The sequence below is a fragment of the Ailuropoda melanoleuca genome, chromosome 16 (genome assembly GCF_002007445.2).
Source record: "Ailuropoda melanoleuca isolate Jingjing chromosome 16, ASM200744v2, whole genome shotgun sequence".
In the NCBI taxonomy this organism is placed as follows: Eukaryota; Metazoa; Chordata; class Mammalia; order Carnivora; family Ursidae; genus Ailuropoda; species Ailuropoda melanoleuca.
In genome coordinates, this window is record NC_048233.1 from 33,454,183 (window position 1) to 33,479,118 (window position 24,936).

Below are 24,936 nucleotides of genomic sequence, written 5' to 3' on the forward strand. Positions count from 1 at the left end.
TGTTTTTGTACGAGTACCATACTGTTTTGATTACTACAGCTTTGTAATATAACTTGAAGTCTGAAATTGAGATGCCTCCAGCTTTGCTTTTCTTTTTCAAGGTTGCTTTGGTTATTTGGGGCTTTTTGTGGTTCTGTACGAATTTTAGAGTTGTTTGTTCTGTGAAAACTGCTGTTGGTATTTTGATAGGGATGTGTTAAATCTGTGAATTGCTTTGGGTAACATAGACATTTTAACAATATTTGTTGTTCCAATCCATGAGCATGGAGGGTCTTTCCATTTCTTTGTGTCGTCTTCAGTTTCTTCAGTGTTTTATAGTTTTCAGAGTATAGGTCTTTCACCTCCTTGATTAGGTTTATTCCTAGGTATCTTACTGTTTTTATGCAGTTGTAAATGGGATTGTTTTCTCAATTTCTCTTTCTGCTGCTTCATTATTGGTGTATGGAAATACAACAGATTTTTGTACATTGATTTTGTATCCTGTGACTACTGAATTCATTTAGCAGTTCTAGCAGTTTTTTGGTGAAGTCTTTCAGGTTTTCTATATATAGTATCACGTCACTTGCAAATAGTTGAAGTTTTACTTCTCCCTTACCAATTTGGATGCCTTTTAATTTCTTTTTGTTGTCTGATTGCTGTGGCTAGGGCTTCCAGTGCTATGTTGAACAAAAGTGGTGAGAGTGGACCTCCTTGTCTCGTTCCTGACCTTAGAGGAAAAGCTCTCAGTTTTTTCCCCATTAACAATGATGTTAGCTATGAGTTTTTCATATATGGCCTTAATTATGTTGAGGTGTGTTCCCTCTAAACCTACTTTGTGGAGGCTTTTTATCATGAATGGATGTTGTACTTTGTCAAATGCTTTTTCTGTGCCTATTAAAATGGTCATAGGGTTCTTATCCTTTTCCCTATTAATATGATATGTCACATTGGTTGATTTGCAAATACTGGACCACTCTTGCAACCCAGGGATAAATCCCACTTGATCATGGTGAATTTTTTTTTAATGTATTGTTGGATTTGGTTTGCTAGCATTTTGTTAGGACTTTTTGCATCTATGTTCATGAGAGATGTTGGCCTATAGTTCTCTCTCTCTCTCTCTCTCTCTCTCTCTCTTTTTTGTGGTGTCTTTTTCTGGTTTTGGTATCAGGGTAATGCTGGCTTCATAGAAATGAATTTGGAATTTTTCCTTCCTCTTGTATTTTTTTTTTTTTTTGAATAGTTTGAGAAGAGTAGTATTAACTCTTCTTTAAATGTTTGGTAGAATTCACCTTGGAAGTCATCTGGTCCTGAACTTCTATTTGTTGGGAGTTTTTTGTTTACAGAGTCCGTTTCTTTGCTGGTAAATGGTCTGTTCAAATTTTCTGTTTCTTACTGTTTCAGTTTTTTGGTAGGTTGTATGTTTTTAGGAATTTATCCATTTCTTCTAGGTTGTCTAATTTCTTGGCATATACTTTTTCATATTCTCTTATAGTTGTATTTCCATGTTGGTTGTTATTTCTCTTTTCTCATTTGTGATTTTATTTATTTGGGCTCTTTTCTTGATAAGTCTGACAAGAGGTTTATCAGTTTCACTGATTTTTTTGTTTTTGTTTTTCAAAAAACAGCTGGTTTCATTGTGCTATTGCTTCTTTAGTTTCTGTATCATTTATTTCTGCTAGAATCGTTATTATTTCTTTCCTTCTGCTGATTTTAGGTTTTGTTTGTTGTTCTTTTTCTAGCTTCTTTAGGTGTAAAGTAAGTTGTTTATTTGAAATCTTTCTTGGTTCGTGAGGTAGGCCTGTATTGTTATATACTTCCCTCTTAGAACCACTTTTGCGGCATCCCAAAGCTTTTGAACCATTGTGTTTTCGTTTTCCTTTGTCCCTGTGTACTTTTTTATTTATTTTATTTCCTGCTTGACCCATTCATTGTTTAGTAGCATGTTATTTAATCTCCATGTATTTTTGTTCTTTCCAGATTTTTTTCTTGTGGTTGACTTCTAGTTTTATAGCACTGTAGTCAAAATAGATGCATGGTATGACTTTATCCTTTTGAGTTTGTCGAGGCTTCTTTTGTGGCCCGGTATGTGATCTCTTCTGGAGAATGTTCCAAGTGCACTTGAAAAGAATGTGTATTCTGCCCTTTTAGGATGGAATGTTCTGAATATATCTGTCAGATCCATCTTGTCCAGTATTCATTCAAAGCCATTGTTTCCTTGTTGATTTTATCTTTAGATTATCTATTGATGTAAGGTTTTAAAGTCCCCTACGATTATGGTGTTATTATCGATTAGTTCCTTTATATTTGTTATTAACTGTTTTGTATTTGGGTGCTACCATGTTGGATGCATAAATATTTACAATTGTTATATCTTGTTGGGTTGTCCCCTTTATAATTGTATAGTATCCTTTATAGTTTCTTGTTACAGTCTTTGTTTTAAAAGTCAATTTGGGCTGATGTAAATACTGCTAATCTGGCTTTCTTTTGACATCCATTTGCATGATAAATGTTTCTCCATTCCCTTACTTTCAGCCCAGGAGTGTATTTAGGTCTAAAGTGAGTCTCTTGTAAGCAGCACATAGATGAGTCATGTTTTCTTATCAATTCTGTCAACCTGTGTCTGTTGATTTACAATTCCATTTACATTCAAAGTAATTATCGATAGATGTGTATTTAGTGCCATTTTATTACCTGCTTTGTGGTTGTTTCTGAAGATTTTCTTATCCTTTCTTTCTCTCTGATGGTTTTGCTGGTTTTCTTTAGTGATATGTATGAATTTTTTTCTCTTTATTCTTTGCATATTAGTACTTTTTGTTGGTATCATTAGGTTTGAATATAACTTCTTCTGCATATAGCAGTCTATATTAAGCAGATGGTTAAGTTTGTACCCATTCTTTACTTCTCCTCATGTTTTAGGTATGTGTTGTCATATTTTATATCCTTTTATTTTGTGGTTCCTTGATTGATATTTTTACAAAAATACTCATTTTTACTGCTTTTGTGTTTCCTTCCTTCATACTATCTTCCTTTTGGTTTTCCTTTCCACTCAGAGGATCCCCTTTAATATTTCATTTGGGCTGGTTTTAGTGGTCATGAACCCCTTTAGTTTTCGTTTGTCCAGGAAACTCTTTCTCTCTCCTTCTCTTCTGAATGACAGTCTTGCTGCATAGAGTATTCTTGGCTCTGGATTTGTCCCATTCAGCACTTTGTATATATCATGCCACTCTCTTCTAGCTTGGAAAGTTTCTGCTGAAAAATCCCCTGATAGCCTTATGGGGTTTCCCTTGTATGTAACTGTCTCTCCAGGAGCAGCCCCAATGCCTCAGGGCTTTCCCTGAGCCAAGCCCACTGACCTTTAGAATTCCAGGTTTTAGGCCCCACTACTTGCAAGAACTCAGTGGAATTCATCCCCTCTCGCTTTCCAAGCCAATTGCTATGTGGGATTCATTTTCTCCAGGCACCCCCTTGTGTGTTAGTCTGTCTCTCACCCTTCTCCACTATTGCAGCAATCACCATCCATTTTTTCTCTCCCAAGCCACTTCTCTGCACTTCCTACTTTGTTCGAGATGGCCTCTTCTCTACCTTTGGTTGTGGAGTTTGTTTTGCCAGTCTTCATGTTGATTTCTGGAAGTATTTAGGATGATAGTTACCTAGTTGAATTTGTGGATTGAGACGAGCCTAGGGTTCTCCTACTATGCTGCCATCTTCCTCTCTCTGTCCACAGTAAATTTTTTTTTTTTAAAGATTTTATTTATTTATTTGACAGAGATAGAGACAGCCAGCAAGAGAGGGAACACAAGCAGGGGGAGTGGGAGAGGAAGAAGCAGGCTCATAGCAGAGGAGCCTGATATGGGGCTCGATCCCGCAACGCCGGGATCACGCCCTGAGCCGAAGGCAGACGCTTAACCGCTGTGCCACCCAGGCGCCCCCACAGTAAATTTTTTTAAGCTTTTATTCAAATTCCAGTTAGTTAACATACAGTGTAATCTTAGTTTCAGCTGTACAAACTAGTTATTCAGTACTTCCGTACAACACCTGGTCCTCACCACAACAAATGCCCTCCTTAATCTCCATCACCTGTTTTTTGTTTTGTTTTATTTTGTTTTTAAAGATTTTTATTTATTCATTTGACAGACAGGCAGCGAGAGAGGGAACACCAACAGGGGGAGTGGGAGAGGGAGAAGCAGGCTTCCCACTGAGCAGGGAGCCTCATGTGGGGCTCAATCCCAGAATGCTGGGATCATAACCTGAGCTAAAGGCAGATGCTTAACAACTGAGCCAACCAGGCGCCCCTCCATCACCTGTTTAACCCATCCCTCCACTCACCTCCCCTCTGGTAACCATCAGTTTGTTCTCTATAGTTAAGAGTCTTTTTCTTAGTTTCTCTTTTTTTTTTCCCTTTGCTTGTTTGTTTTGTTTCTTAAAGTCCACATATGAGTGAAATCATGTGGCATTTGTCTTTCTCTGACTGACTTATTTCACTTAGCATAATACACTCTAGCTCCATCCATGTCATTACATATGGGACTACCTCATTCTTTTTGAAGGCTGAGTAATATTCCAGTGTGTGTGTGCGTACACACATATCACATCTTCCTTATCCATTAGTTAGTCGATGGGCACTTTGGCTGTTTCCATAATTTGTCTATCGTAGCTAATGCTGCTATAAATGTCATACAGTAAATTTTTTAAAATGATTTTATTTATTTATTTGAGAGAAGGAGACAGAGACCATGAGTCGGGGGAGTGAAGGGGGAGAGGGAGAAGCAGACTCTCCGCTGAGCATGGAGCCTGACACAGGGCCCCATCCCAGGACCCTGAAGTCAGACACACAACCAACTGAGCCACCCAGGTGCCCCCACAGTAAAGTTTTGAATAAACAAATGAGTATGGTTAAATAATTGTTTTTCCTCATTTTTTTTTAGTTTTTATCTTTTCTACAAAAGTGTTTTTGGAAAGTACAGTAGTCAGCCGTGAGCTTTTTGTGGATTATGTATTTGATGAATTGTTGCTGTGAAATGAAATGATTATTATTGCTTTGGGGATTTTTCCTTTCAGTGATTTAAATAAATTTTTATGCTATAGAAGCAAGGTATTTTTAACTTCTGAAAGTAGAGCCCTTTCCATATTCTTTTTTAATATGCTTATGTGTGCCCATACCTCTTACTTCTAATTAGGCTTTTTCTCTTCAGTGTTTCTTAAATAGATTGCTTAAGGAATAGTTACAGGACAAAACCTTCTAGCTGTATCTTAATATAGAAATTATATTATAGAAATATAATTTTGGAATGGAATAAGCTTAGACGCTTCGTCTTACCTAAAATTTAAAAAGTAGCCGTCATTTCCTCTTTAGTCCTCCTCACATATGCTCATTATGCATGGCGAAATTGAAAGTGTTTTCTTAAAACTGGCTGAGTTTAGCACTTTCTCTTGATACATTGTGCCTTAGTGCCTATACGCAGTCATCTTAAGTGCTGTATGTAATTAAAGATTTCTAATTTTTTTTTAAGGCGGGATCTACAGCACCGTTGTTTATTGACCAGCCAGAGGAACCTGAGTCAAATGCAACAGATGGCATAGAATTATTTGAAGACAGTCAGCTAACCAGCCGCTCTAAAGCAATAGCATCAAAAACCAAAGAGATTGAACAGGTGAGAATTTAGTCTTCTTTAAGTACATAATCTTTTGTTCCTGTCACTTTGCGCATGGTAGTTAGAGTACATATTTATTGACTACATGTATTTCATTTTGTTTTTTTCTCTCGTGACTCTGAAATTAGAATGTAAAAAATTATATAAAAATTGTTTGATTTGATTTCACAATAATATTGATCAGTTTGGTCCCCTATTCCTGTTTGTTTATTTTTTCATTTTTTAAATAAAAAGCTAACTCTTTTTTAGAGAATATCAATATGCTTGGTCATATGAAGCAACTTAAACTATTAAAATCAACAGGGATGACCTGAAAGAAATGTTAAATATACCAAAATATTAATAGATGTTATTTTAGAATATTGGGATTATAGATGTTCACATTTTTCATTATACTTTTAAGCATTTTTCAAATACTGAAGAAAAGTTAAGGATAAGTACATAGATTTAATTTTAATGATGTCATTCTGAAAAGTTAGGATCTTGTTTTTAATAGATTAAATAGATGACCTAAGGAATATTTACAGGTCAGAACCTTCTAGCTATATTTTACTATAGTATGAAATATAATTTTTGAATGGAATAAGCTTAGAGGCTTTGTCTTACCTGTTGAGATTTAAAACCATTTTCTCTTAAATCTTCACATGTTCTCATTATGCTTAGTAGGATTTAAAATGTTTTAACATGGAAATATTACCTGCCTCATAGTGTATTATCACTTTAGAGGATTAAATGAAGTAAAATTTGACAGGGTTTTATAACATGTAACATGCAGTATAAGTGTGGTTTTTTCCCCCAATAAAATTAACATACAGTGTTAGTTTCAGGTATACAGTACAGTGATTCAACAATTCTTTATATTACTCAGTGTGTACAGGTGTTTTTGATGTTGTTACTCTCCTGTGCTTTGAGTAAATGTCATATTGTTATATAGTCTTCTAAAACCTATTGGAAATTAAGAATAAAGTTAAATCTTTTCTCAGGGTGCTTTCCCGTTTCACATCAATTAAAATCTATTTGCCATGGTTGGATAGGAGATCATCTTAATTAAATCCTTGTTATGATTGTAGAGTTCATACTGATGCCACCCCAATGGCAAAAGATAAGAATCTGGATAGGAAATTTGTTATGTAAGCCACTAGAGTTTCAAAATGGAGGTGGTGAGCAGTGTCAGATGCCTGGAAGAATAGAAGGAAAATGAAGAGTGAGAAAATCCTATTTAATTCGGTGATATGAAGGTGACTGGTGCCTTACAAGATACCAGTTAATTAAGAGCATAAATAAATAAAAGGTTTGCTCCTTAGATGTGTCTTCAACATGGATATGAATGTCATTACCCCATGTAGAATTACTGCCCTTTTGTCCTTTTACTCTGACTTATTTTTCTTGGTAGCGCTTTTTTTTTTTTAACCACTTGACATATGTTTTTATTTGTTTATTTGTCTCCCGTCATCATAATGGAAGCTTCATGAGAGCAGTGACTATGTTTTATTACTTTATCTCCATTACCTAATATAGTGATTGGCATGTGGTAGACTCAAAGGAAATATTTTCTATAGATGGTGGATGAGGCATAAACCTAGAAATGACCTCTGAATAGCCCCTGAGTCACTGTCAGTCAGAGACTGCATCTTAACCTGACCACCTAACACAGTGCCTAAACCCAGCACTTCGTAGTTAAGTGCTTGGTAAGTGTTTATTGAATGAATGATTTTTTTTTCCTTTTCACCTAAACAGCAGTTCTTTAAAGGAGAGGCTCTCTTAAGAATATAACTGGTAGAAAAATTTGACTGAAATAACAGTGTAGGGGAATTTTGTTGTCATTTATTAGTATTTCTGCCTCTTTTTGTTATTATTCATTGTTGATTTATTTGATCTTGAAAAGATGAGCTACCAGTCAGATGTACAGCCCATCAGTACATAGGATTATTTAGTATGGAATTAGTTTTTTGTAGTACTCGATAGATATCTAGACATGTTTGGCCTATAAGTATGACTGGATTTCTGTTTTCATTTTCCCGTTGTTCAAAAACACATGGAAAATCTGACACTAAAAAATATTGAGATTATTATAGCAAAGACAGATGACCTAAAGAAAGAAAAATAAATCTAAAAGGACATTACTGTATTCTGATATGACAGTTGTTAGAAGAGTTATGAAATAGAAAAGTTAATAATGTTAAGTAATCTTAAATGCTAAAAATAAATTATTGTACTTAATAATGTTACCATACTCTCTTTTTAAAAGAGCACTTTGGTTTTCATGTATTGGCAAGAAAATCAAACCAAAAACCCCCAAGATGTCAGCAAGCTAGTAAATAATCATATATAATTATTTTATAAATTTGTGTCTAAAAGTTACAGTGACTTTAGAAAATGAAAAAGTTTTAAGGGGATTTTCCCCTCATTTTCTCTGTTTTCAACTTTTGCACATTTTATTTTTAGAGATTAAATGCCAAATGGATAGGAATAACGTAAAGGCTTGAGAAAGCCAGATGGTAGTTACACAGCTGTCCAGTAATTATTCTTTATATTTTTCCACATGCTTGAAATACTTCATGATTTAAAAAAAATATATAATAACCCAAAAAAGCCCACATAGATGAGGCCAACAATTCAAGTTTAAAATAATATAGAAATGTAAATATTGGTATAATGCCCAAGCTGCTTTTTCTCTCTGTTACATCAAGCACAGTATGTTCAGATATCTTGTAAAGATAAATTACCACATATAATTTTTTTAGGGTTTCTATAAATTAGATTCTTCAGCCCTTGCATCCTAAGGAAATCATTAACTTGTGACAGTATTGCAATATAAAATAAACTTAATCTCTCTAGGCGAAAATTTGGTTTAATTCAGTGTGCCCACAAGTGGCTATTTGATGTTTAAGGGTATACATATGGAGGTAGTTTGTATCTGAATCACTTCAGTGAGAGGGCAAATTCATGTTTTTTGCCACATTATTGCCATCTCATCCCTGTGAATATAAGAATTTTGATAGGGTTGGAAATGTAGATGAAAAAAGCTCCCCATGTTATAATCTAATATGGCAGAGAACCACAGTCTAAAATTAAAATCCTTGAGCCAGAAGACATCAGGTTGCATCTCTGACTGTTGTGTTGCTAGAAATCATTTTAATCCCGCTGGTGCCTGAATATCCTTTAGTGGAGATGATCCATTCTATTGTCACAGCGCATTTAGCCTTCTTATGTTTTAGACCCTATGGCATATCTTATTTTACCCTCATTTCCCCAGATTTACCCAATTTGGGCCACATTTACAATCACTTATCAGAATATTTTTCAAGGTTCTTAGCTTCTTAGCCCAGAGAGGGAGATTTCAGAATTTGTCCTGTCATTATAAGTGATACCCAGATAGCCTACAAAAGTATAGGTGATTCATAATCTATCTCAGGTGTTTGGCATTAACCCCTTGATTGTAATATCTCATAAGTCCTCACATATTTCTATTACTGAATTATTTGATTTGAAAGTGAATTCCACTACTGCTATTTTACCAGTGAGGAATCTTCTAACAGACTGTCACTTTGAACAAACCACTCAAATTGAAATCTATATTATTACATAACCCTTCTTCCCTCTGTTGCACCTGTGGGGATAAGGTAATATTTACTTTAACTCTTTGGAACCTTTTTCATACTTAACCTCATACTTTGTTAAAACAGTGCTTAGACATAGCCTGTCAGTGAGATCCTCTGTTTTTTGGACGTCTGGCATCTAGTGACATTTTAAAATCTCTTTGTAATTCCCCACTGGCAAGATCTGGAGTAGAATTTTGTATCTATCTTCTTTATTCAGATGGGATCAGATAATCTAAGTAGATCTGGGATGGAGTAGATACATATAATATGCATATGCATGTTCTGCCTAGTAGGCCATACAGCTATGAATGTCAGGGTGGCTAAAATGCACCTACATACACAAGTAGAAGAGAAGCAGGGACCTAATGAAACACTACTAAAGATGGTGAGTAACTGCTGTTTATTAGGATTTTTTGCTATGGAAACTAATAGTCTTGAAGAAAACTTTCCATCTCTTCCCCCTCAAAGCACAGTACTTATATTATGATTCTCTCTCTACCTTTGTTATACATCTGTGAGGCTTTTTAAAAAAAGTAGAGCTTCTTGGCTTTCTACCATAACTCTTCTGGTAAATAGGTTATCAGAGCTTCTCAAGTTTTAATACACACAGAAATCATTTGGGGATCTTGTCAAAGTACATTTTCTGACTCTCTAGATCTGGGATGGGGCTTGAGATCAGAATTTCTAACATGCTCCTTGGCGATGCTGATTGTCCTAGTCTGTGGACCATATTTGGAGTAAGGAATTAGAAGGAGGTGATAGTTTTTTCTTAAGTTTTTCTGTAGTTTTCTAATATGCTAAAAGCTTGAGAACTATTACCACCTTAGTTTAATGTAAACTGAAGTTTTATCTTACATATTTTTAATTGATGTATAATTAAAGTGCAGTAAAATGCATAGATCTTAAATATTCAGTTGGATGAGTTTTGACAGTTCTAACACTGTAAATATCACCTGTAGCAAATATTTATGAAAGTCTTTTTCAGAACAGTTGATTATACTGACAGTAATAAGGATTTTGTTAGGAACTAAAGTTATGATCATGTCTCAAAATCATGTGATTTAATTTGCTTTTTGATAAATACCCTCCAGCCAATCCATTAAGGCTGGATCTTAATTAGTAACATATATAAGCATAAATTTCAAAGGACACAGAGATCATGCAGTGAAAAACAAGTTTCCTTCATAATTCTTAGCTGCCCAGTTTCTTTCCCCAGCATATAGACTATGTAACATACATATGTATATGTATACACAGTTTATATATCATATTTATGTGTGTGTACATATTTTGTATGTATATACACACATACGTCGGGATCATGATTGATCCTGATGAGTAGAGATAAGAGTTGGTACGTGTCTCCATATTTTTTCTTTAAATACAAGTGGTGGCTTACCATGTACCCTGTTCAATATATCCATTTTGTATCAGTGTATATAATTAGTCCCCTATTAGTAGATATTTATAATCACTTGTGAAACCGTGTTTTAAAATACAGTTCCTCCGATTTCTCCACCTTTATAAGAAAGGTGTGTATATATTTTAAAAATATACAAGGATTGCATTTAAAATGAGCAGTTTTGGAGGGGAGTTGATGTAGTTGTGGTTATCAAATGCCTGTGTTGTGTCTTGTGAAGTGCTGTGTCAGTTTTAATGACTGCCATAAGAGATCACCAGAGTGCCTGGTGACCAGATTCCTGAGTCTGTGTATTCTGAAATCTGTATGTTTTAAAACACCTCTTGTGATTTTCATGGCAAGCCAAGTTTAAGAATAACTGGAACATATGAGATTACAGAGAGAATCTTCATTTCTTGCTAGTACCAATCATTGTTAACCTTTCTCAAAAATTTTTATCAGTAGATAGAACTTATGGAATCTCAACCAATACAGTTGAAGGGATGTGCCTGAAAGTATTCTGTAAATGCACTATTCATGGTATTTCTTAAATCATAAAAAAGTAGAATTTGGGGGGGGGGGAGTCCATTTCTTCTTTTTCTTATTTGATGAATAATAACCAGAAAAAAAAAAGAAGTACCATGAAGGCAAATTCATTTTTTAAAACCTCTTTGACTGTTTCAGAATACTATCCATCCTAATACTGTCCTACTGTTGTTTTATGAAAATGCTGATATTTCTACCTTGAAGTAAGTCTCTCTCTTGAATGAAGGGTAGATTATATATTTATCTTTATGTATTGACTTATATAATTAAATTGTAGATGGGAATCCTCTCCTTTCCTTACTCCAGTTAGTTAAAAAAGAAAAATCAACTTACTTCAGAAATCCTTTTGTTGCTTTTCTAGGTTGTTTGATAGGTTAATAAGGTTTAACTATAAATCTAGATCAATCTACAATTAAGTAGATTAAATAAATAAATAAAAATAAATAAAATAAAATAAATTTTATTTTAATTTGAATTCTGCATGTTAACCATTTTCTTGTGACCATATGGCCTGCTCACTAGCTTTTCCAAACTTTTTCTTCAAAATAAAGAAACTAGACTGAATAATCTTAGATCCGTTCTTAATCTCCATCATTTAAAAGTAAAAGCTAAATATTGCTGCTTCTGCACACACTGTTGTGTGTAGCTAGTTTCAGATTAAGGTATAGAATTTTTAGGTGTTTTAATTCTTTTTTTTTTTTACCTCTTAATACTTACACAGGTTCTTATATTTAAATATTTTTTTAAACTCAGATATACTGTTGCTATGCATCAGTTAGTAATTAGTGTTTGTTGAGCTAATGAATTGTGCAAAAAATATTTTTTTTAGTAAATAAGATGTCACGTTTAATCAGTGGTCAATCTGTGGCTCTTCTCTTTTTACAGTGTCTAGTTTCAGTTACTGTCAATATAGCCTGATGATTCCCAGCACTTTCACTAGTTCTTGCTCCTTCTCTCTCAATATATAATAGGACATATTTGTTTTACTTTTAAAGTAAAATGGGTAGAAGATTAATCAAATGTACCATCTTCCCGAAATGTTAGAGTTAGGGACATGGAAAAAATCAGCTTTAACACATGATGGATTAAAATGAAATTGTTTTCAAAGCAGTGGCAGCTCTATTGTATATGCATGATCTAAACATTTCACGCTAACCTTACATAATAGAAACATTCTTTGTTTTCCCTTTTTATCAGAACAAGTAACAAACTTCTTAAAAGTACAGCTTTCACCACTATCTTGTGTAGACATCAAGTCTACCCTACTGTATTTAACAATCCATTATTGCCAACCACTTGTTCAGACTTTACATATATAGATTTAGTAAAATATACTCGCTTAAGATTTACCCCTGAAAAATTTCTTATTCTCAAAACACATTAAAGATAAATCCTTTATTTTGGCCATATTTCAAGGTTTTTGAAAGTTACAGTTTGTCAAAAAAAAACCAGATTTTTTATTCCAGAAACTTGTTGCTGAAGAACAAGTGTTAAGCTTCGTTTTAAGGGAGTTTCATCTGAAAGTTATCTCATAAGGTAATTTGTATCATGCTTGAAATATTAAAACCAAGCATCTCAGTCTTCACATTTAAAAGTGAGTTAGTTATTTTTTTACCTGATATAAACCTATAAATATGAAGATGATTGACCCTGTTATATTATTTTTACATAAAATATAAAATTTAGGCAATACGGATACCAAGCCTGGTAAGAACCATATTTAATATGTTATAACTACCAAAAGAGATGAGGCCAACTTGGACCTTATCCCTGGATGTCATCACTTAAAATGTACCTAGTTATAAAGCATTTCCGATATCGTTGTTCCCCATGACATAAACTCGAGCACAAGCTTCATTCTCCCACCTTTCCTCCTTGTCCACTATCAACAAGTGCTAGGTAAGGATTTCCTCCTTAGTGGTTCCAAATTGTTGTCCCTTGCGATTCAGTTCCCCTGCTGTAAGTTGACATGTCTGAGAATTTACTTTAAAGGACATTTGTAAGTGGTGTGGCATAGTAAACACTGGATGTTTCCACTTAGTGTTTTAACTTCTCAGAGCCCTTTTCCTCATTTGTAAAATGGGGTTAATTACACACTCTCCCACAGAACCAACAAAACCACTGTATGTGAAAGCCCGTTGCATATTGAAAATCACTATATAGATGTTTATGGTACTATTAAGAGTTACTTTGCCTGTTTCTTTGCGGCTTTGGAATTTTGACTACTTTCAGATTACTTTCTAGGAATATCACATAGCAAATCTGTAGAAGTTTAACTCTTGAGAGGCGATTTTCTCAACATTGTTAGGATTTGGGTTGTTAAACCCTTTATCCTTATGCTTCTGCTTTTTTTCTTTCTCCTTTTCCCCTCCATTCATTCAAAATGAATTGTAATAATAATTTTACTATGAAATATTTGTTCAGGGGGGTTCCTTTGTAATTTCTCTTTTACATTTTCCATTTGGCTTGTTCTTTTATCTCACTGGTTCCAGTCTATTTTTCTAGGTACAAGAAGTATCGTAAAAAGGTAAATGTTTCCTTCTCCTTAGAACTCCCTGCTTCCCTTCCCCATTTCTGAAACAAATTATTCTCATATTTTCCCATCATTTGTCATTTTTCATTTTTAAAATGTGATCCCTTCTATGACATCTGTCTTCTCTTAACTGTTGTTTAATTCAGGTACTGTATAATAAGCTTATCTGTCCTGTACACTCATGTGCTGACACCAGCGTGAGTTGGTTGATATTCTCAGTTCATTTATACAAGACGTTGTAAAAGTTGCCCTATGGGGCGCCTGGGTAGCAGCCTTGTTAAGCGTCTGCCTATACAGCTCAGGGCGTGATCCTGGCGTTACGGGATCGGGCCCCACATCAGGCTCCTCCGCTATGAGCCTGCTTCTTCCTCTCCCACTCCCCCTGCTTGTGGTCCCTCTCTCGCTGGCTGTCTTTCTCCGTCAAATAAATAAATAAATAAATCTTTAAAAATAAATAAATAAAAGTTGCCCTAAGAAAATCTTATGTTTCTACTTAAGGGTAACTTGTAGTTAAACATTAGAAATGAAATGATGATTTTTAGTATCTGGTTCATCGGGAGACATACTGTTTTGTTGTCGTCCGCCCTTATTTTTCCTCTTTTATTTTGTTTTTTAAAAAACTATTAGAGGAAAGTGTGCAATTTTGTTTAGAATACTTGTTTACTTCAGTTAGCTGGGATATTATTTGTAGAATTTTTCTGTCAGCCTCAGAGCGGAATTTTAAGATTTCTAATCCCTCAGTTATCTGGACATTGGGGCAAATGAGCACTTCAAAATCATTTCTAGTTAGCTGAAGATCAGCCATGCTAAATTCTGCTATGCTTGCTATTGTGCTCTATTTTTTTTTTTTTAAAGATTTTATTTATTTGACAGAGATAGAGACAGCCAGCGAGAGAGGGAACACAAGCAGGGGGAGTGGGAGAGGAAGAAGCAGGCTCATAGCGGAGGAGCCTGATGTGGGGCTCGATCCCATAATGCCGGGATCACGCCCTGAGCCGAAGGCAGACGCTTAACCGCTGTGCCACCCAGGCGCCCCTATTGTGCTCTATTTTTTAATAAAAGCATTTTAATGATGTATAACATATACAGAAAGAAGTACTCAAAACGTAGTTGTTAACCTGAGTGATTCCTCACAAAGCAGACACTTGTGAAAACTACCACTCAAGGGGCGCCTGGATGGCACCGCATTTAAGCGTCTGCCTTCGGCTCAGGGCGTGATCCTGGCATTATGGGATCGAGCCCCACATCAGGCTCCTCCGCTATGAGCCTGCTTTTTCCTCTCTCACTCCCCCTGCTTGTGTTCCCTCTCTCGCTGGCTGTCTCTATCTCTGTCAAATATATAAATCAAATCTTTTAAAAAAAAAACAAACTACCACTCAAATCGGAGCACCTGGGTGGCTCAGTCGATTAAGCATCTGTCTTCAGCTCAGATCATGATCTCAGGGTTATGGGATCGAGCCTTGCGTCAGGCTCTCTGTTCAGCAGAGGGTCTGCTTCTCCCACCCCAGCCCCCCGCTTGTGTGTGTTCTGTCTCTGTCTTAAATAAATAGTCTTTAAAAAAAAATACCATTTAGATCAAGAAGTAGAATATTACCAGCATCCCAGGAAACCCTTTATAGCCTCTCCCAGTTACTGTCCCCTCCTTTTTCTCAAAGGTAGTAACCACTAAATTAGTTTCTAACATTGTAGTATTGTTTTGTCTGTTTTTAAACTTAATACAGGTAGAATAATATGGTATATATTATTTTGTGACTAGCTTTTTTTTGGTTCAGCATTGTGTTTGTAAGATTCATTGATAGTGTTAACATGTAATAGAGCTCCCTATGCTTTTAATTTGCATGTCCCTTATTACTGATGATGCTAAGGACGTTTTCATATGGTTATTAGCATCTCTTTTAGAAAGTATCTCTTGAGATTCTTGCCTGTTTTCCTATGAAGTTGCTTTGGTTTTTTTAAGATTGATCTGCAGAGTTCTTTATATATTCTAAATACAAGCCCTTTGCTAGTTATATGTGTTGCAGATAACTTTTCCCGCTTTGTGGCTTGTTTTTTCATTCTTTTGATATTTTTGGAGGAATAAGAATGTAGTGCAGACTTTTCAGTCTTTTTCTTTATTACTGTTGTCTCCTATTTAAGATAGCTTTTATTATCTTCTAGAAGATATTTTGTTTTGTCTCTCACATTGAGTCACAGTCCATCTGAAAATTATTTTATGTAGAGTGCATATTAAATATATATCAGGGGGGCACCTGGGTGGCACAGCGGTTAAGTGTCTGCCTTCGGCTCAGGGCGTGATCCCGGCGTTACAGGGTCGAGCCCCACATCAGGCTCCTCCGCTATGAGCCTGCTTCTTCCTCTCCCACTCGCCCTGCTTGTGTTCCCTCTCTCGCTGGCTGTCTCTATCTCTGTCGAATAAATAAATAAAATCTTTAAAATATATATATATATATATATATATATATCAGGGATCCAGGTTTCATTTGTTTTTTTCCATATGGACTTTAATTTGACCTGGAACCATTTATTGGAAAGGCCATGTGTTCTTTACTGCTCTGCATTGACACCTATATAATAAATCAAGTGTCCATATATATCTGAATCTGTTTCTGGACTCTGTTCTGTGCCGTTGGTCCCTTGATCTTTGCAATAATACCATGCTGTCTTTGTTACCATAGCTTTATAATAAGTCTTGATATCCAGTAGAGCAAGTTGTCCTACCTTGTTGTTTTTCAAGAGTACCTATACTTGGAGCTGTGAACTTCTGTAGAAATCTTAGAATCAGTTCCTCAATTTCTTAGATGCAGCAAATAAAGCCTGTTGGGATCCTGGCTCAGGATCTCTCAAGAGGTTGCTATCAAACTGATAACGAGGGCTGTAGTCTCTGAAGATGTGACTGGAGTTGGAAGATTCACTTCCAAGCCCACTCATGTCGCTTTTGGTACAAGTTTTACTTCCTCACCATGTGGACCTCTCCACAAGGCTTCTCATGACATGACCTCCCCAGAGCTAGAGTCCCGAGAGAGAAAAGAAACAATGATTTGCTGTCTTTTCTGATCTGTTCTTCAAGTCACATACCATCCATCGCTTCCATCTTGGTCTATTCATTAGAAGTAGTCACTAAGCCTAGCTGACACTCAGTAAGAAGGTATTACACAAGGATGAAAGTACCAGGAGATGGGGATCACTGCAGGCTATCTTGGGAGTTGGCTGCTACATCTCCCATGATCAGTGTTACCTAAAGTTACCAGTCTTACAAGTCTTTTTCAAAGAACCAACTCTTGGTTTTATTCATTTCTTTCTTGTTTTTGTATTTTATATTTCATTGAATTCTACCTTTATTATTTTCTTTCATTCTATTTTTTTGGTGTAATTGCTCTTTTTGAAAAAAACCAAAAACAAAACAAAACTCTGGAGCCTAGGTACTGATTGATTTGCAGCTTTTCTTTTAACCTATAAATTCTCTCTCAGTAGGGCTTTAGTTCCATCTTCCAGAAGTTGATGTTATATTTATTGCCATTCAGTTTAGAATATTTTGTGGGGATTTCTTCTTAGAGTTTAGAATATTTTGAAATTTCCAAACAGGAGATTTTGTAGTTGTTTTTGTTTTGTTTTTTATTTTGTTTTTTTTTTTTTAAATAAATTTCTAATTCAAAACCACTGTAATAGAAAATATACTTTTTAGGATTTGAGTCCTATGAAATTTGTTGTGACTTCCATTGTGGGCCAACACATAGTCAGTTTTTGTTAAGTATTCTGTATACTTGATAGGAAGGTGCATTTTGTATTTGTTGAGGGCATTGGCTTATTAGTATGACAATTAGGTAAAATTTATTGTATTAAATCTTCCAAATCCCGGGCACCTGGATGGCTTAGATGGTTAAGCGTCTGCCTTCAGCTCATGTCATGACCCCCAGGTCCTGGGATCAAGCCTCATGTTGGGCTCCCAGCTCAGGGGGGAGTCTGCTTCTCCCACTCTCCTTGCCTCTCCTCCTGCTTGTGCTCTGTCTCTCTCTCTCTCTCAAATGAATAAATAAAATCTTTTAAAAAAATAACAAAAATAAATCCTCCATATCCTTATTGGTTTTGTTTATCTTATCAGTTTCTGAAAGAGTTGTATTAAAACCTTCACATGTCTGTGGGTTCATGTATCTCCTTTAAATATTTTTATTCCTTTTATTTGAGACTATGCTATGAAGTGCATATGAATTTATAATTATTTTATATCTTTCTGAAGTAGTTTTCTTCATCTCTAATACTGCCTCATATTTATCTAAGTTTTATGTGGTATCTTTTTGTTACCTTGCTTTCAGCTGTTCTGTATTCTTGTATTTAAGGTATTTTTCTTATAATTGAGTTTGTTTGTTCATCCATTTGGATAAAATATGTCTTTTCTTGAATCATCTGGTCCATTTTATTTAATGAGGTTACTGATGTATCTGTGTTTAGTTATTCTTCCTATTCTGTAGTCCTTTTTCTCTCCTTTTTTCCATCTTTGGAATTTTGAAAATTATTCATTTCCATACACCAATAGTTTTACACTGTTTTTTTCTTGTTAGTTATATACTGTTTTACACCAAGCATTCCTGAGTTACTGAAGTCTAATATACACTAGTATTTTTAACTTCCTGATGGATCAGTGTAGGCATTTTAGAGCATTTTAACCCCATTGAACTTCCTCTTGATTGATCTATTACTGGTGTATTTTACTTCCATATATATTTTAAACCCCACAAGATACTAAGAGTCTCCTTTGCAGTTAATATTCATTTAGGCTTACTTAAATATTTACCCTTTTTAAAATTTTCATTGCTTCTTATGTCTCCTACTTCCACGAAGGATCATTTTCTTCTATCCAAGAACAATGACTGAATAGATTCTAGTGTATGTGCACTATGGAATTTCATATGGTCAGTAGAAGGATTTATGGAGTATTGCCACAATGCTGCTGCATTATTTTAGTAGTTAGAACAAGTACTGTAGGAATTTTGGAGTTAGGGGATTAGGCTTGAATCCCAGTTCAGCCACTTAACTATGTGTCTTTGGAAAGGTCATTTTATTTTTCTGAGGCTTGCTTTGCTCACTACTGTAAGGGGAATGGTGCTAGTATCCATTTCATAATAATGTTAGAATTAAATGGGAATGTATATTTAAGTTGGCTAGGACGTTGTCAGTAGCCAAAATGGCTGCTGTTATTGTTTTATACTGTTTTTCATAGTTGGTGAAAAGTATTTACGTTTTCGTTTGTGCTTATGAGGCTTTTGTGGGTTACCCTAGAATCCCAACTTAGAAAAATAAGGCCCAAATTCCAACCAAGTAACTTAAAAGTTATACTGAAAAATAACGGTTCCTTTGGTCATTTTGTATTTTAAATTATAACATTTGTGAATGAGTTGAAATTAAAATTAATGTCATTAAACCAAGAAGGAAATAGATGAGTCTTCATGTCAATTTCATCTAGTGATTCTCTCTTACGAGAAGTGAAAGGTAAAGAGCAAAGTAGATCTTGAGTAACTGAAATGAGTAGGATGGTGGTACTATGATGCTATATTGTCATCTCTATTTACCTAGGATGGTAGTAATTATACTGGGGCTACTAGGGCTTGATTTTTGTACATATATCTTTTAAAGATTATTTTGCTTGGGAAAAAGCCTTTAAAATGTATAACAGTAATGTTATATTTGAGGTAAGGCTTTTTGCCTTTTATTTTTTTAGCCATACAATCCCCATGTTAGATTGATAGGAAATATTTTAGGGTAAATTTGAACTACTCATTTATGGTGTGTGAATTCAAGTGACAAAGTTTTTAAAGTTCCCTATCAGCAAATATCCTAGTATGCCTTTCCCCCGTTAAGCTGCTTCTTTGTGTCAAGTTTTTCCAGAACCTTTTCCTGAACGTATGCACTCCATTGTCTTCTGGTATATATACACTGTGTCAAATTGTGGTACTTTTTTCAAACTTTAGGATATTTCTGACTTTGAGATTATTTATTTTTACTATTTATAAATACTATACTATTTATTTACTATTTACTATTATTTATTTTTCATTGGCTCATTTAGGCCAATACGTATGTATATACATATACATGCACACATGCACATGCACACACACACACATTCTTTTTTGAGGATTCTCAATTTAATTCTTGCCCAGCAGTTTTGATGGTTTTATACCACATTGATTTCTAATTATGGTTTGCAGTGTTGTGCCCTGAAATTTTATTCTATTATTAGCATCCTTCATTGGTACTGTTTGAGGAATGCCTAGACGAAAAACCTTTTGTGCTTATTTCAGCAGCTGTTGTACTACATGTATTTCTCTATCCTTTATATTGGTTGTCTATAAGTTACAGATCAGATCAGGTCTTAATAATAATAAAGATTTTGTAATCTAGAGATTTTAAGTAGTACTCATTTATTCTACTTAAATATTTAATCATAAGCTGTTTTAGCAAAAATTCTTGGTACCCTTGGGACCAAGTTTAAAGAAATGCATGTGATTATCTCAGTAGAGGCTTTTTCTTAACATAAAAATATTTTTCCATTCCATGTTTCTAGTGTAGTACATTCTTGATATTGTGATCATGAAAGAGATCGGGGCCCCATGTAAAGCAAAGGCGTAAAAAATATTAAATTTACTTTTTAGTGGAAGCCTGTATTAAGGGAGGGTAGTTTGTTTGCAACACGTTTAATTTTCTAGATTTTGTTTTATACTAAAAATTTATTTTTATTGACTGAATTCATCAATTGCACAGCCAACTGTGATTTGCCAATGAAAATGGCACAGCCAAAAGTTAATAATAACATCTTTGCCTCCTACTTATAGCTAGCATATGGTCAGCTACAATACTACTTACCTTTTAGAGGCTGAAAGAAAAATTACCTAATTAATCATCTTTGTGTCATTTGGAGTTCCTTGCCTACTGTAGGCTCGCAGTAAATGTTTTAACAGTTGAATGCATGGAATTAGGAGGAGTCCTCAAAGCATCCTGGGTCCCATGTAGTTTGGCTCTGTTATTTTAGCTTGAAGATAAATACTAGAGTAAATCTTCAAGAATCTTTCCCTTCGGGGGATTAAAAGGAAGTAAAGGAAGAAGTAAAATCATCTTTATCTATTTGGTTGCAAAAAGAGAGTCCACAAGATTGAGATGATTTCTCATAAATTTACTGCATATGACTAAAATATATATTGAGAAGATTGTACAAAATATTATTGATGAAAAAAATTGGATCTTTATGACAAGCCTATGAACGGGAAGAAATTATTTTTCTTTTTTCTTTATGATTTTATTTATGTATTTGACAGAGACAGTGCACAAGCAGGGGGAGCTGCAGGGGGAGAGGGAAAAGCAGGCTCCCTACTGAGCTGGGATCCTGACCTGGGCTCTATCCCAGGACCTTGGGATCATGACCTGAGTGGAAGGCAGACGCCTTACAGACTGAGCCACCCAAGAGCCCTGAGATTATTTTTATTTTAAAGTTTACTTTTCAATATGCAGTTTTACTATAATGTATTTAGATATGGATTGTTGTAAAATTTATTCCAGCTAACATAATTTATGCTTCCTGTATCTGAAAATTTGCATTTTTCATGACAGCTAGAAAATTATGTTATCTCTTTAAATTTTGAGTATCCTCTATTCTTTTTTTATGTACTCCAGTTGGATGTAGGTAGATTTTTTATCATTGTATCTTTCACTTCTCCTAAACTTTCTGAAGTTTAAATCTGAAATTATAAGTATTTTGTTCAGGACTCTCTAAGCCTTCAGTTTTATATAATTTACTGTTTAATCCATTCACGGAGTTCTTAATTTCAGTTATATTTTCCATTTCTAGAAGTTTAATTTAGTTTTCTTAAAAATCTGCCTAGAATTAGATTGTTTATTGCTCATGGTTTCATTCTTTCTCTTTCGCATCTTATTTTCTGTAATGGATAATTTTAATACGTGAAGTCTGAGGGCTTTAATCCAGCTGCTGTTTCTGCTGACTCTTGCTCATGGTAGCATGTTCCCTTATATAATTTGTATTTTGGAGTTGTGAGTTTATATTTAGAACTTCAAATGCACATGAAAGTAGACCTATGTTTATGAATATTCAGAGGAAATTGCATCTCCTTGCCTTAAGAGGCTCAATCAAGGCAGAGAAGTTTTCCTGTCTTTTTCTTTTACTGATAGATGATTTAGGTTTGTTTGTTTGTTTTTTCCAGTTCATCCTGCTGCAAAGATCCTACCTAGCTTTATGCAAAGGCCTGAGATTTCAACTCTGTCTTGAAACGTCCAAAGGTCATGTGTCTCATTCATGCCCAGCCCTAAATTCTTGGCTCTTTGGGGAAGCCGTAGCCCATGCTGTTAGTTTATCAGTCTGTTTCTTGTTTCTTCTTTTATGATTGCTGGCAATTACCCTTAGTTACTTTAAGAGCTTAGCTGTGCTTTTAAAAGAACGTGTTTCTAAGGTTTTTGAGGCAGAAGAGTGTTTCTGGAAATGGCATGTTGTTTTTCCTGTCTTCATTTTACATGTTTTAAAAGCTTGAGTGGCTGGTTCCAGCTTATACCAGAAATGGTATAAATATGACTGTTCCTTACTTAATGCTCTCTGTTATGCTTGTTTTCCTTGAAACTGAGATTTTTAAAAAATCGGTTTCAGATAGGAGAACCAAAGAGGCTTTATTTTGGAAGTGATATCTGCTTGGATCCTTAGAATTCAGGTAGGAGTCTCAGAGATAGGAGGTAAAAGATTCTAGACAGAGGTGAATGACATGAGCATAAGATGGGAAATAGGGAACTATAAGGAATAATCAACAATTACAAGTAGTTTAGTTTGAGTAAAACTGTATCTTACATGGATGCTTTTTAATCTCTTTCCCCATACCCTTCATTTCCCCATCCTACTCCCCAGCCACATTTATTGCTATAACTTCATAGAGTAGAGGTTGATAGAATTATATTTAGTGTTGTATATTAGAAGGATCGTGACTAGTCTTGAATAATAGGCTCAGAAAGTTTGTCTTGATTTGATAGAAGAGCTTTGGAAAGAAGCATTCTGGTATACTCCAATTCAGTTCTGCCAGTAACCACTGAGAGTTAGTGCAGACCCCACAAGTTAAAGGGCATGGTCCCCAACAAGACTGCCCTTACTTCTGAAACCAGCTGCACTTTGGGGGTCCCCAGGCCACTTGCACTCCTGACCTACTGGCTACAAATTTGGGGGTTCCCATGACCCCATCAGGTCCAGTAATATGCTAGAACAACTGATAGAACTCAGAAAAGGTGCTATACTTATGATTATAGTTTTGTTATAAAGGATGCAAATCAGGAAGGAAATATGGTTTCAACTCCACTGATGTACTGTAGTTCAATTCTGGCAGTAACCCCTCAGAGTTAGTGGAGACCCCACAAGTTAAAAGCTCACAGCAGTAAAGGCGCCTGGGTGGCTCAGGCCCTTAAGCATCTGCCTTTGGCTTAGGTCATGATTCCAGGGTCCTGGGATCGAGCTGGCCGTCGGGCTGTCTGCCCGGTGGGGAGCCTGCTTTTCCCTCTCCCTATGCCTGCTGATTTGCCTGTTTGTGCTCTCTCTCTCTCTCTCTCTCTCTCTCTCTCTCTCTCTCGGTCAAATAAATAAAATGAAATCTTAAAAACACACACACAGTAGTAGATGAGAAATTAAAGTAGCATGAGACAGGGTCTGATTATAGACTATTTTACAGAAAGTTTTTCGTAGAGAAAAGATAGTAGATGGCAAGCCCAGGATAGTTTTCTAAAGATAGCTGGAGCCAGATCATTGAAAAATTTAAATGCCAGGAGAAAGTAGTTTAATTCTATTGATTGGAAGTATGGTTTATGGATGAATTTCAAATATGTGAGAATTAGGATCAGGATTTTAAAAAAAAATACTAGCAAGGAAAGGTGGGGGCGGTGCCTGAGTGGCTCAGTTAGTTAAGCACCTGCCTTGGGCTCAGGTCATGATCCTGGGGTCTTGGGTTCAAGTCCCGCATCGGGCTCCCTCCTCAGCAGGGAATCTGCCTCTCCCTCTCCATCTGCTTCTCCCCCAGCTCATCCTCTCTCTCTCTCTCTCTCTCTGTCTCTCTCTCTCTCAAATCAATAAGTAAAATCTTAAGAAAAAATAAAATAAAATAAATTTTAAAAGATACTAGTGTGGCTGTACAGAAATGTTTGACAATTCTTCAGGTGAGGTGTGAGAGCCTGAATTAGATTGCTAGAGTCAGAAATGGAGAACAAGTGCATGAGACTGTGTGGCAGGCGAATAAATAAAACTCGCCGACCTATTTATTTATTTATTTACTTACTTATTTTTGAATACTTGTGAAAAGGTAAGGGTAATATGAGAGAGACTGAAGATAAAAAACAGATGGAATAATTGAAGCAGGAGAGATGATCAATAGCACGGATAGAGGGACTAACCTTGAAAATTTAGAGAAATGCTTTTCTGTGACTAGGACAAAGGAGAATAAAGTGGCAGCCATTTTTAAGGTGGAGAGGAGATAGGTTTAGGAGAGACAGTTTTGCTAAGAGTGAGGGGAAATGGGATAGGGTGGGGAGAGTCCTATCAGCACTTGGAGTTCCTGAATCAGGCATGGAAAGGACTTAGAATACCGCCAATGGTGTATGTTGATATGGAAGTCAACAAGAGAGATTAAGGAGTGGATCAAATAATTGCAGTTTTGGACTTTTTCCAACAATTCACAGCATCCTTTGAGTAAGAGTGGAAAAGGCATACCAGATTGTTTATCCACAGTTGACCAAGTAAGAACACCTTAAATGTGACTTTAAAAAAAAAAATTCACTGGTAAGATGGTAAAAATGATGTTATTGAAAAAAATTAATGACACAGACTTAGTCTCTTTCTATCTTTAATTCAGCTTCAAATGCCAAGAAGTTTGACCAGTTTTGTTGTCCAGGTTTTTGAGCAGCTACATATTGTGCTGTTCACAATTGATGAAAATTAAACTTATGCCTCTATTTAAGCATAGCTGTTGATCATGATGCATTTAAAAGGGTAGGTAAAGGGGCGCCTGGGTGGCACAGCGGTTGAGCATCTGCCTTCGGCTCAGGGCGTGATCCTGGAGTCCTGGGATCGAGCCCCACATCAGGCTCTTCCGCTATGAGCCTGCTTCTTCCTCTCCCACTCCCCCTGCTTGTGTTCCCTCTCTCGCTGGCTGTCTCTATCTCTGTCGAATAAATAAATAAAAAAAAATCTTTAAAAAAAAT

General features: G+C 35.5%; 1 protein-coding gene across 6 annotated transcripts in view; it reads left to right on the forward strand.

Annotated features, from left to right (window-relative positions):
* Positions 1-24,936, forward strand: part of PPHLN1 (periphilin 1) — a 139,990-nt gene that overhangs the window by 92,951 nt on the left and 22,103 nt on the right. For all 6 annotated transcript variants that reach the window (XM_011228138.3, XM_034644908.1, XM_011228137.3 and 3 more), the window contains one exon: positions 5,490-5,630. In XM_011228138.3, the coding sequence (XP_011226440.1) occupies positions 5,490-5,630 (141 nt within the window). The remainder of the gene's footprint in view (positions 1-5,489; positions 5,631-24,936) is intronic.